Source organism: Anser brachyrhynchus, assembly GCF_964034855.1.
Source record: "Anser brachyrhynchus genome assembly, chromosome: 11".
Classification (NCBI taxonomy): Eukaryota; Metazoa; Chordata; class Aves; order Anseriformes; family Anatidae; genus Anser; species Anser brachyrhynchus.
Window position 1 is genome coordinate 10,165,694 of NC_137706.1, and position 13,552 is coordinate 10,179,245.

General features: G+C 39.0%; 1 protein-coding gene across 12 annotated transcripts in view; it reads right to left on the reverse strand.

The window, feature by feature from the left end:
- NEO1 (neogenin 1) overlaps nucleotides 1-13,552 on the reverse strand; it is a 192,112-nt gene that overhangs the window by 32,627 nt on the left and 145,933 nt on the right. For all 12 annotated transcript variants that reach the window (XM_080607273.1, XM_080607275.1, XM_080607282.1 and 9 more), the window contains exons 9-15: nucleotides 11,727-11,881; nucleotides 11,059-11,207; nucleotides 9,847-9,985; nucleotides 5,728-5,777; nucleotides 4,666-4,810; nucleotides 4,131-4,241; nucleotides 561-755 (exon numbers count right to left, since the gene is read on the reverse strand). In XM_080607273.1, coding sequence (XP_080463399.1) covers nucleotides 561-755; nucleotides 4,131-4,241; nucleotides 4,666-4,810; nucleotides 5,728-5,777; nucleotides 9,847-9,985; nucleotides 11,059-11,207; nucleotides 11,727-11,881 — 944 coding nt within the window. The remainder of the gene's footprint in view (nucleotides 1-560; nucleotides 756-4,130; nucleotides 4,242-4,665; nucleotides 4,811-5,727; nucleotides 5,778-9,846; nucleotides 9,986-11,058; nucleotides 11,208-11,726; nucleotides 11,882-13,552) is intronic.

The window sequence follows — 13,552 nt, forward strand, 5'->3', positions numbered from 1 at the left end:
CATTTTAAAATGACCATTTTATGTTGCTCTACTAAATATTATCTAATACTCCAATTTTCAGGAATTTCCCAACAGTTCACAATACTAACTTTTATTTTGCTATCAGGAAATCTTACCTACCACAGGCATTTCTGTGGAGGGTCTATCCTGTATTTTAAAGTAAATGCCACAGTAACTCGGTGACATTTTAGTTTATTTTTCTGCCTGAAGCAAACTGCTTTGCAGCTCCAGAAGGAGAATAAGGAAGTGCTGCTCAGCATGAAAGTTTTTGTAATAGTTCTGGAAGGGAATGCATCAAATCAAAATGCACTATGCTTCAAGCTCAGTGAATTTAGCATTTTTTTTATTTTTAGTTCCTCTGCCTCTTTGACATCAACAGAAAAATGAGTTTGTTTCAAATTTATCAACCGTCTGGCATCCCAATGTATTGTCTTCATAATGATAAAGATCCTCTTAGAAGACATGCTGATAGTCTTGTATCTTTGTCATATCATGATTAGAAAGCAGGAACATAAATTAGAAATGAAACATTGGCCCTGGTGTTGATTTGTTTTCCTTACCTAAGTTTTCAATGGTGTAGTATCTCTGTTTATAGTCCACCTTGATGGTCTGCGCATGAGGACTGCCAATGCCATACCCTATAGCATAGCCTCTTACCACGATGTTCTGGTTTTCAGGTGGAGTCCAGCTCACTACGATACTGGTGACAAGTGGACGGACATGTAAGGAGCTTGGAACTTCAGGAACACGAGTTTCTGTTAAAGAAAAATGATGGATTTAAAGGATTGCTCTTACATAAAGGTAATTACATGAAGAACCATGAGCTGGTATGGTCAAATGTAGCACTTGTACTCTGCTCCTGTATTAAAAAGAGTATGGTCCAAAGGAGGGAGTTTTATTGTACAAGAGAGAGCAGAGATCTCTCTAATAAGCAGATGAAAATTAACACTGTTTTGTCCACTAGTATATTTTAATAGATACTCTTTTTAAAACAAAAGACAGTCATGCTGAAGAAAATATCAGATCTGCTTCAAGGCAGATTTTTTTTAAAAATATATTTGTGCATGTTTTTTCCCATTTGTAATTTTTCAAAATATTCATTCAATTATCACATTCTTCTCACCACAATCTGCTTTTAGTTCCATTGTATTACTTACTGTGGGCATTAAACAACTATCTTGAAAACACACTCACGATGAAATGAACATTCCTGAGCTCACTGTAGGATTAGACAGAATATTCCAAAGCTCTAACAACTGTCAGTAAAGTGGATATTGCATTTGTGGCAAAGGTTTGTTGTGATTTGTCCTGTACCTGATGCCACCTTTCTTGTCACTGCTTAAATCCTTAAGTCCCTTTTACATAACTCACAAAACGTATGCAGGGACTACATGTTCATACCGCAAGAATGAAAAATACTCAGAGTCCATGTCAAATGCTCAAACCCTGCTCCCACAAGCAACACAAATCTAATCACAATCCAGCAGTGAGATGGAATGTAGATCCCTAAGAACAGAAGGACTTACTTCCACAGCATCTAACTGCAGTTCCCTAATATTTTTACTAAAATGACTTTTCCTCAGTGCTGAAAAAAAATAAAAGCAATCTGAAAGCAAAACTGCACGTACTAACATCCGTTCCTTTGACTTAACTTCTCAGAAAAGAAATAATTGCTTTTGTCAGGTCACTGGAGCCCACCATATGGTGACAGATATTAAATATTTTGTGCAATAGTAAACTGAGTTCCCCACTCTAAAATAAAATCTGTTCAGAGAGTTCTGCTTCCTGCAGGGATTGCCTTTTAATGAAACATGCTGCATTTATCTAAAAACATTTAATAAAACACCACAACAGTATTATTTGGATCATAATATGCCATTGGCCTGCTTGCTGAGGGAGTTTATTGCCTCCAGCTGACACAGCTGATCAATTAAAGTTCACAACTATTAAATACAGAAAAGCTACGGAATTGCAATATGAGAGATGACATTTTAAACTGCACAGAAGTCACTGTGCTGGGGATAAACTTTGTACAACTGTTTAACACCTTTTGCATACGAACTCCTTGTGGGACTTGCACCAACTCTGCAAAATTACACAGCCCTACTAATACAGACTTGTAACCGTCTGGCTCCCATTTGCATTGATGACACGATAATTATACTCTATTTAAATTCAAAAGCAGCCACGGAATGGAAAGAAATTACATGTATAGATGTATAGATGCATACTGAACTTGAGAAATTAAAGATTAGTTGTAAATACACTATTTAAAACATGAACATGTTAAAATTAATGTATTAAAAACATCCACGTGAGATTACTAAGGAAAGAAAAGCAAAAAAAATACATCTTCAGCTGGAGGAATTAGTGGTATTTCAAGCTGCAAGGTTGTGTCATATCCAGATAAAGGAAGACAGACACACACATGCAAGTCATTTCAGCTCTAAAAAGCAAATTTTAAATAGCTACAAAACTGAACTCTACTGTTAACATTAGTTTTTCTGCTGCTCTTGATTAAGCAATGGAAAGTAAGAAATAAGAGGACAAATATTAAGTTGAGCATCAGCTTTGCATAACACAGATTGAAAAATGGGCTCTCAAGGGGTTTAATCAGCTGACTGTTGAAGCAATCTTCCAACAGTGTAGAACAAATATTGGATCTCTTTTGTAATTCTGTCTTCCAGCTGCCAGCATAACTAAATCTCCAGTCACACAGATGTGAAAGACATTACTGGAACCTGCGATATTAATTCAGCTAGAATGACCCTCGAGCTACTTCGTAACGCAGTGAGGAGGGAGAATGACCTGCAAGAAACATAAGGAACTTGTGTGCAAAAGAACTGATCACATGCTTTTTTGAAATAGGAACTGCCAGAAATACGCTGCCCAGAATCATCAGCAACATCTAGGCAGTTCCCAAGCGATCTGCCATTGCCAGCCTGTTAGAAATGGCACTTCTCTGCTGCAATTTCAATTGCTTGTAGTGAAATTCTGGGAGGTACTCACAAATTTGCTTATCGGAATTCTGCAAGAGTCAGGTTCCCGCTTCCAAAGCATCCTAGTGTAGTAAATACCAAACCTTTGGGCGAATTGACAGAGGTCAAAAATTTTCACAGAACTTTTTCTACTTTCATTGTTAACCTCTGCGCTGAAAAAACAAGATGTTAGTGTGGTTCTGTATGCCACACATCATGAATCTATGGCTTTGGTAGACAAGTCTTCATTTCTGGTGGAAAACCTGGTCTACAGTAGCCTACCAGCACTGGAAATATAATCAATCTTTTTTTTTAATCAATTTTTTTTTTTGGAAGTGGCAAAAAGTAACAGTTACTATAGGCCAAATGTCCTCTTCAAGCACAAGAAAGAAAAAAAAAAGAGGAAAAAGCTTTTAACAAAGCATAGTAGCAATAAAACACAGTGATAAGATTCAAAGATGTACTGACAGCAGCGGCGTTCTCCACTGCTCCTTTCCTACCATGGCATCTCTCCCGCATTCAGCAAAGTTTACACTTACACCCAACGCTGCAACCACCATGCAGACACCAATACTCCGTACTGCAGTCAACAGTATGAGTAGTCACTCATTGTATCTCTGAATATCAAATCACTACGCTAAACTCTCTGAGCAATGCTTCAATGGTTTCATTAGCATAATTTAGGTGTGCCATAAATACATAATCACTATTTTACTTCCTCAAGGAAAACAGTCCTCCTACCTCCACTTTATAGCCTGTAAACAACTGCATGATTAACAAGATGAATTTTATTGCAGTATAAAAATCAAGCCATTATTATTACATAAATCTTATCATATATTATTATTTAAATATTGAATCACTGGCACTGTCATTCAAAATCAAGTATTTCTTAGTAGGAAAAACATAGTGCTAACATACAGTGCTAGAAAGTGTAGAAGCAGGATTTAATTTTAAGCCATTTTATTGACTTGGTAAGAGTTTCATAATAAAATAGAAATCAATTTCACTTCATCATAAATATAACAAGTTGCAACATTAGAATATATTAAAAACAATTCAACAAAATCATCTCTGCCTTTTAAAAAAGCAATCAAACTTTACTGTGCCCTGTCTTTGGTGTCACAGATAACTTCACACTTATTATCTTACCATCTAGATCGCTCTCAAATGTTTCTGCTGATATCCAGTCAGTAGCTGGTCCAGTACCGTTAACAGTCAAGGCAGCTACTCGGAAGCTGTATTCTGTACCTCGTTCAAGACCTCGGAGACAAAGAGCATCCAAGATATCAAAACAGCAATTCCAACCGCAAACACAGGAATCACAATTCTTAATTAAAATAGAGGAATTTTCTCAATACTTTTCTTTCTGCCATTCAGTCAACACAATGAGCTCAGGACCATCTTCTCCATGCAACCCCTATGCCTTTATATAAAGGTTTTAAAAGGGCTTGTCCAGTCCACTTAGCAAGTCAAAGGCAAAACCAGGGCTAAAGAACAGGCTTCAGTTACCACTAGCCAGCCCAGACTACCTCAGAAGTTATCATCACTCCTTTTAAGTGTTTTCATTCTGCATTTAAATGTAAAAACACTACATAAACATGTAGATATAAGTCTCTGTGCCTCAGCACACTGAAAGCACCTAAGAAACCCCTACGATAACAAATGCTTGCAAATAACAGCTCACCTTCAATTAGCTGAAAAAGCTGGGTCCCACCGATGCTCTCAGTTACATCACTCTTACGGGACACTTTACGGTAGCGAATTTTGTAGCCTGTGATTTGCCCACTGTGTGTCCCTGCAGGCGGAGGCTGCCAGTGTAGCATGATGCTCTGTGGAAGGCAGAAGATAATTACAAAGTCATTGCCTTCCACGCAGCCTGAAAAAAAATACTCTAGTGCTAATACTTAAGAAACACAAAGTGGGAAAACATGCAGACAGAATACACTGCATTTTCATACGTGTAAAACACGTGCTGTCTAAAAAGAGAAAAATGCTATCTGTAAAAAGTAAAAAGAACTGTGATTCAGCAGCAGCACAGGTCATACAAGTGCCTATAAGTTTGCCTCAAAGTGCTTCAATCCTATCAGACCTCCTGATTCCAATTTCACAAATGGCCTCTTGGGTTTCCCTTTCCATCTTCTTTGGGTTATATTAAGATATGGTTTACTCGAGGGGCTGTCCTTAAGAAGTGGTATTTTCTTCAAAGAGTACAAGTTATCTGAACTGTAGTTTATGTGCATGAAGCTGCTGGGGTTTACCATATATGCAGTAGAAGACAACATTGGAAAAAGGGGTTAGAAAAGGATTTTTTTTTTTTAAAATCTCCAATCATAATCACTAAAGTAATAACGGTTAAGTACATAATTTTCTTTTTTAAAGGGCCCAGGATCTTGTAAACAGACATATGTATGTATACACTCTGTAAAACAATAGTTTATCACCAGGAACATATTCAACCTCTGCTGCTTCAGGCTTTTGTGCCTGATTAAACCTCTTTCATAACTAGTCTCCATGCTTTGGAGTACTGTCACTGCGTCCACGGCATTCTGCTGTGCGCAGCCCACAACTGGATTGGAGTTTCCAATGCCTTGAGTCCCACATTCAGATATTTTCCTGTTGGGCAACTCATAAACAAACAGCTGAAAAGCAGCATGGTAGAAGACCCAAAAGCAACTCCAAATTCTGGCTGATCTAAGACCCAACCTTCCATTTACCCGTAACAGAAAACAAATTCTCAGCATCTTACCTTGGAATTCCGCACCTCCAGCGTTAGATTCTGTGGTGGAGCACTGGGGACTAGAAACATTAAAGCAATTACAACTGAAACATTTCCAGATAATGTATCCCATACTGTATTTCCATGTACAACTACTCTCCGATATCATTCATTATGGAAGTATGAACCATTCAGGTTTAATACACAATCTAAAGTGACTACAAAATTCTACACATGCTTTCTGACACACAGTGACTGGTTGGCTTAGGAGATTTACTTACTTTCATCACAAAAAATTAACTCACTTTATTCAGGCCTTTACTTATCATAGGTATTTAAATAAAAAGCCTTATATTTAAAGGTACTTCCCGTTAACTCTAAGAGATCATGTTCAGTACTTTTCCAAATCAAGACTTTAATTTAGATGCTTGATTCTGGGAAACCATGACTGGGGGAAACAGTTAAAATTCTAGCCCTGGTTTTTGTCTCATGAGTTGCTGTAACAGGAAAACCTCAGTCAAGATGTGTCTGTGCTACTGAAAAGCACAGAGGTGAAGTGCACTGCAAAGACAGTTTCTGCTCCTGAATCTCCACTCTTTGTTAGTTCTTTACTTGCTGTAGCAACTCACTGGTCAGGTCAGTTGAAGTCCATTACACAAACAGGTTACATACGAGAGAAACTGAAAGCAAGGAAGTCTCTGCAGCTCTCCAGAGGTGAAAGACTCGCAAGTGTTATCTCAAAGGCATAGATAAGGGTTCCCTGACAGGAAGCTGAGGCTCCAACAAAGCACAAGGACAGGCAACTAGAGGTACAACAGGACTAGAGATTGTTCCGGCCACAATCATCTGTTTTCCAGATAACACACACCAGGCAGAACACTGCCTAAGAAAACAATCCTGAGTGCATAAATGAGTGAAAGTGCTAAGTGAAAGGTACCCTGGGTGTGGTTTAATACCCCTCTCCCATTACCGAAACAGAGATAACGACATTTTTTTTTCCTCCCCTCTTGCCAACTGAACTGAGTCTGAGATCACCAGACCTAGGGACTAGGGGCTACATCCTTTAAAAAGCAAGACCACCAGGTAAGAGGAGGAAATGAAATAAAGTTAGGCCAGTTCTTGCTGTTCTTGTTTTATGCAGTTGGTGCCTGCTTTCAAGACAACCTAAAATGTCCTGGGTTTCACAAAGCTTGATTAATAATTAACGCGTATTAACGCAAACTTGGCGAGAGACAGAAGATTGGCAGGACGCAGGAAAGGATTTATGCATGTAAATACATATACATGTACAGTTCGTTTTATGTCAAAGTACGCCTAAACTCAGACCAGATTACCAAATTAACCAGATCAACAAATAAAATGTATTTCCTATGGGCTGATATTCCACGCTCAGGTAAGAAAGGCTCAGCCCGTTTTGGTAGGCTGTGCAGCAGGAGGACCTGACATGCTGCTGGTTCAGAGAGGCCGCAAGGACGAGCTGGTAAGTGACATGCCCTCCATCAGGGTGTGATGCGCTGATGGTATTTCTAGTTGTGATACAACACTGTTTCCTACAAATCAGGAACACTTATGACAAGACATGCAATCCTTACCAGCAGCACATAAACCCGGGTTCAAATTGCTGTACCTGAAGAGCTAATTATTCTGCAACAAACCACTGTAACAGACTTAGGTTAGGAGCAGAAACCTACATGAAAACAAGGAAGCTTGCTAAAAAAGGTAGCTAAGAATGAAATATTTGCAGGAGGCATGGAGAGGGCGTACTGACACCACAACAGGAAAACCCAGGAAGAAAACGTGTATTGTTTATCTAGAAAGATTCAAGAGGGTGAAGGGGGAGAACAGCATGGTTAAGCAGCAGAGCTACGCAACTGTTAGAAGCAAAAGGACATCCTTCAGAAAGCTGCAGAAAATAAATTTCAACATGTTAAATGTGGAAACTTAAGTCGAGGTGACAAGAAGTTCAGGAAAGCTTGAAAATGACATTAAAACTAATAATGCATTCTTCCTCAACAAGTAAGGAGCCGGAAGCCCTTCAGAGTAAGCAGAGTTACAGATGACCAAGGTATCACAGGAAAAGAAAAGGTAAGGCCAGATGAACTACCTGCTTTGCATTTGTACTGAATGGAAGGCAGCAGAGAGGTTTCCATGACATCCTTTACAAGGTACTTAGAGCAACTCTCCAACTGAAATGTCAATAGGCAGGGTTACAGAAGTGTCAGGCATAAGCTGCAGCACATTGGCAGGGTTAGATCATATTCATCCGGGATTTCTAAGGGAACTTGGGAATGAAACGGTTGCATTACTTAAGGCAGGCTGTAACCGGTCACTTAAAGTTACCATGATACTGGGAGATGCCAGTATTTAGAAGGGGTTCTGCTGGAGCAACTACTGGACACCTCAGGTAAGAAATCAAAAATCTGTATTAGCAAAAAAAAAAATGAAACTATAATGAAGTGTGAAATTCATAGATACATGGAGAAATATGACATATCTGTCACTTTTTAAAGGGAAATCTTGCATCACAAACCTGCTGGAGAGCTCTTAAGAAACAAAGCAATCATGGGATAGGAGGGAAGTCCTTGCCCGAGTACACAACTGGCTAAAAGAAAGAGAAGGTGGGAACGTACATAGTGGGTGATGACCTGTGGAGCTCCGGCATGGCACGTGCTGACACCCCTGTCGCTACCCACATTTGTAAGAGATGAAAGGGGGATGAGCAGCAATGTGAAAAATATCAGTACAGACAAGATCTGATGGTAAAGAACTGCAGAAAGACCTGAGGCTGTTCTGTGCCTGGATATTAATGTGACAAATTAAATTCATACATAGCAAAAATGATCCTAACTCCACATGCAAAGCGATGGCTCTAAGCAAACCAATTCCACTAAGGAGCAAGATCACTCTAGCCCAAAAATGTTGCTTCAGTGCTCAGAATGAGCCAAAAAATGCTGGTAATTACACACTTGCATCTTTAATACAATTTTGGCCCTCCCTACCTCCATTTTTAAAAGCACATAAGAGACAAGAAACCTAGAAAAAAGTTCAGAAAAGGACACTGACGCTTGAAACAGCTTCCACAGAAGAAATGAGTAACCATTTCTGTCTTAAATCTGGAAAAGAGATGAATGAGGGAGAATACAGCAGAGGTCTATAAAATGAGGAGTGGGACAGAAAAGGCTGATGGAGACTGATTATTTCCTCTTTCAGGCGGCACAGCTGTTGGCAATGAGTAACACTAACACAGACTAAGAGGGATCAAAACAGACTATAAGGGAGGGATTTTTCATAGAAAGTTTAGTTGTGGGATCCTCCACTTGATGTTGTGGATGATAAGAGTTGACATGGTTTTAAAGAGGATGATTAGAGGTTTCATGGAAGAGCAACTGAGTTAGTGAATACATAGAAACTACTGCAGGGCCAAGAAGTCCCGTAGAAACAAACTTCTGGACAATAATCATTCTGCTTTGGCTCAGTCCTGGAGAGAGGATTCCAGGCTAGGCTCATTTTGGGTCTGACAGTTCTTATGTATAATTAAACTTCTGTAGAAAAAAGAAAAGCTAACATTAACTGTGATCATTCTGCAATTGTTCATATATCAGATTTGCTCACATTACTTTCTTATTTGCCTTACAGGAAATGCTGTTACCATCTCCTGCTTTCAGGATTACAAACGATTGATTTAATAATATCTGTGCTGGAGTCCAAACAAAGACATGCAACATTTTTCCACATGACCACAATTAAAATAAAAACACTCCAAAAGCAGAAGTCTGCTCATAGGTAAAAATATTATAGAAGCTAAAAAACAATTTGGAGTGGTTGGGTTCAATATAATTATGTTTCTGTCCACTCTTAATACTTTGTAGACCCAATAACCCATGAAATAAACCTCTGATGTTGAAATTAAGGACACCGTTGTTTTGTAATTGGAATACTGGATACTTTTGTAGGTATATTAATTTTCCTTCGCCCAATTTGGAAAGCCCCAGGGGAACTTTTGGCATGCATGGTCATATGCAGAAACCACATTATTAATAAAACACTGCAGCACTGAACAACAACCTGAGAAGTCTTTCTGGTTTGAAATCCACTTAAAGGAAATTACCACATAATTCCTGCAAAAAGCCTTGGAATAAAGCAGCTTACCATCTGACAGCGTACGTACAACAACATCTTGCGTAGAGACGCCAGGGCCATGTTTATTGTAAGCTACCACTCGGAAACTATACTCTGTGTATTTCTTCAATCCATTAATGGTGTAGGAGAGTCCTGCTACATCAACATCCTGTTCATAAGCAAATATACATACGAGTCAAGGTCAGAATCAGGTCTGCAATTATAAACCTCTCAGACTTTCAGTTCAGTAATACTCAAACTCTAAAGCAGGAAGGACACCACTTGCACTCTGTAGCACGTGCAAGTCAAACCCCCAGTCATATGCAGCCAGGACTTGTAAAGATGCTATCTATCAGTCAGCTTGCAAGAGGAAGTTCTACCTATTCAATTTAAGTCACAACATGGACACAGGTTTTACAAACGAAAAGGGATCTAGAAAATTTGTCTATTGGTAAAAACTATTATGATATTTTTAACAGTGGGACACAAAAGTAGAAGAGGTAATGTTATCTGAGGAATACTCATTCCTATTAAAAAAACTGACATCAAAATATTTTAAATGCTAACTAACAAACAAAAATATTCTTCCCTTAGGATTTTTTTAAAGCTGAAATCGTAGTTATAAACTATCATGTGGGAAATTAAATGACTGGGTTGAATTCTCCCAAAGCTGTGATTATTTTTCAGGTGACAACCTGTACTTGCATAGAACATGCTGGATTCTTCCAGTAGAATCCTAAGCAAATTTAATTAGACACTCACCAATATCAAAATATCAATCATCAGATCAACAGACTCAAGAAGCGAGAATAGTTTGGATTCAGGAACGTGCTAAAATCAGCAGTAAGCATAAAAACAGCCAACCTATAAAACCTATGCAAACATCCTTCACACCATCTGAACCGGGACCATTACATGATGAAATAGGTATTCAGTTTTTTCCTCTCGTGATAGGAAGGACATCCCAAAATGCTACTTGATGCTGAATACCTAAGTAAGCCATCACATAAAAACTGTTTTAATTCTGATACAAATACATTTCATGCTGAATAATGAATTAAACCATTTTCTAACAAACCAGGTGTTTAATTTTAAATATTTCTGTATTTTAGGCTAAAGGCTTCTGTCTGTCAGAAGAATGAACTCTTGGTAAGGTGCTTCTAGAAATTTAAGGTAAAAACATAAAAGAAAGAATACTGTTACTGGCATTGTACATCACACAGGAAGAGCCATGCTCTGTACCTGCTCACTGTCCTGTCCCTTCTCCATGTAATACAGCTTGTAGTTCTGGATTTCTCCATTGCCAGACAACGGCGTTTCCCACGTGACAGTAACGGAGGTGGGTGAATTGGCATATGCTCGGATATTGGGTGCTGGACCAGGAAGCTGAACTGCAATGTAAGCATGAAACTCCGCTCATCACCAAGCCTAACCAATAGATTTTCAGGAGCTAAATATTTTGGCATCAACTTCACAAGTAATAAACTCCATTCAAAGATAGGTATTTTTCTGCATTTAAGCATTCCATATGAATTCACTGGTAGGGGGTAAAGGCGGCACCAAATTTCAGAAGGAACTTCTCCTCCTTGCATCAGACTCCCAGTGTGTCCTGAACAACTCTAACAAATCACAGCCTTTGCATTTTCTTAGTTTTCCTTTATTCTCTGTCAGTTTATGACAATTGAAAAGTATTCTTTTATAACAAAGTTTAGAAAATTCAACAAGGAATGCTTTATCAGTTCTTCTTAAGAGTGAGAATAAAGCATACCAACGTGGTGGCATGGAAAATTATTTTGAAACTCAGGTCTGCAAATGCAGCTTTTAAGAGGATCACCTCATTCTGGGAAAGGCCATGAATGGAAAAAAACGGCAATCACAAAGTCAAGAGGCTCAAAGTATTTATAGCTTACCCTCAGGCTGAGTGGCCACCTTCAGCGGTGCTGAGCTCTCTCCAGGGCCATGCTTGTTTTGAGCCACAACTCTGAAGACATAAACTGTTTCTGGCATCAGGTTCTGGATCATCACTTGTGTCTCTCCAGGACGACTCGTATTTTCAACACGTTCCCTTTGGGAAACAAAAAGTTTGGGCACAGAAACAATCATTGATTAGCAAGAGGGTTTTTGAGAGGTAGATAAAGAAATGGTTGCTACTTGGAACAAATCTAACGTGTATCCCATTTGAACGTATCTAGTGTATTAATGATGTGGTTATTTATACCACCCTGACTACACAAAAACAGTAATATGCCAAAATGGCTGGTGACAAACAGCTTCTAATTTTGTAGCTTGTCTTTGAAAAGAATACACACTAAACTAAAAGAATAAATTATACTCAACATCAAAAAATTCTAAGTAGCTTCATTGTTATTCTCCCAACAGCATGCCATAATTCATTGTGACAGTTTATCCTACTACTCAGAAGCCACAAGAAAAAATATTTAAGAATTGTACACAGACTCTATTGAGATTTAAAGACATTTTTGTTAATATCGTGGGGATGCTTTCGGTGTATTTTTCAAAGAGGCTGCTTTAATATTTTCTTCTATCTCCAAACTTTACTTAGTTCCTCCCTAATATTTAGATTTTTTAAAAACATCCAAAGGCTCTGACTCACACACACTGCAGCAGACAGCTGTAGCAGTTGCGGTATTACCACACAAGTAGTGGAGTCAACAGAAGGCAATGTCTGCCTGCGGCTCCGCTGCTGGAGACCATCCTTTGGCAGTGGTGCACGCTCCTGTTGCGGGCTGCCAGTGGGACGCGTGAGTCGGGCTTCTCTCAGGTGCTCCAGCAACATGGAGGAGACAGCTCTGGGCCTCCTGCTTTGCCTGCCAGAGCCCTAAGGAACTGCCAGCTGAGTGGTAATGGGCATTTCTCTTCGATTTGGGAAAAAGGTAGGCATTTTGCAAGCTGAAAGCTAGAAGCCAGCTGGGAGAGCCCGCCTGGTGTGCAAACCCAAAGATTACTGCCCTGCATCTAGCGAATTTCAATTACAGCCCTCAAGCACCCCATGTGAAAGCCTGGTCCAGCAGCGATCATAGTTCAGGAAACACAATCACTTCTTATCAAGCTCAGGACTGAGGTGAAGACCACGAGATTAATTATCAACTAACTACAACCTTTATTTCCAACACATTGCTGTTGTCACCTGAACCTTCACACAGCTATGTTTGGGCAAGGACATCTACGGCCAGTCCTGGCTTGAAAAGAGGCTATCTACTCCCTGGAACAGAAATAACAGCACCATTATAAAAGAAGCAGCGAAAAACTTCCCCACTGAGGAAATAAACACAAAGAAAATGTGAATGGTTTGAATACGATCCTTCCCCTTTTGTCTGGGAGACTTTGTTTAGCTCTACAGCAGAGGGCAGACGATTCTCATCCCAACGGTTAGCTGCTATTAAATCATTTTTAATGCAGAAGCCTGGGCAAAATTATTCCACAGTCTCCTCTTTCCTACCTCCCAGCCATTATGATTTAATTTATACCACGGAAATCTGATGCCAAAATTCCCCTTTTTAATTTATTTCTTTTTAAATCAACTACTAAGGTTGATTTAGCATAACTGGGTTTAAAACATTTTCAAATCCCTGTTCATTTCTGCACTATTATACTGTATTTATACAGAGGAAAACAATATGCTAAATGTAACTGAAAAGCTGTTTAAACACGTTTTCTAGAATATTCTCTTTCATTACAGTTGAGCTAAAATGGCATTGCATACACAGCCTAATTT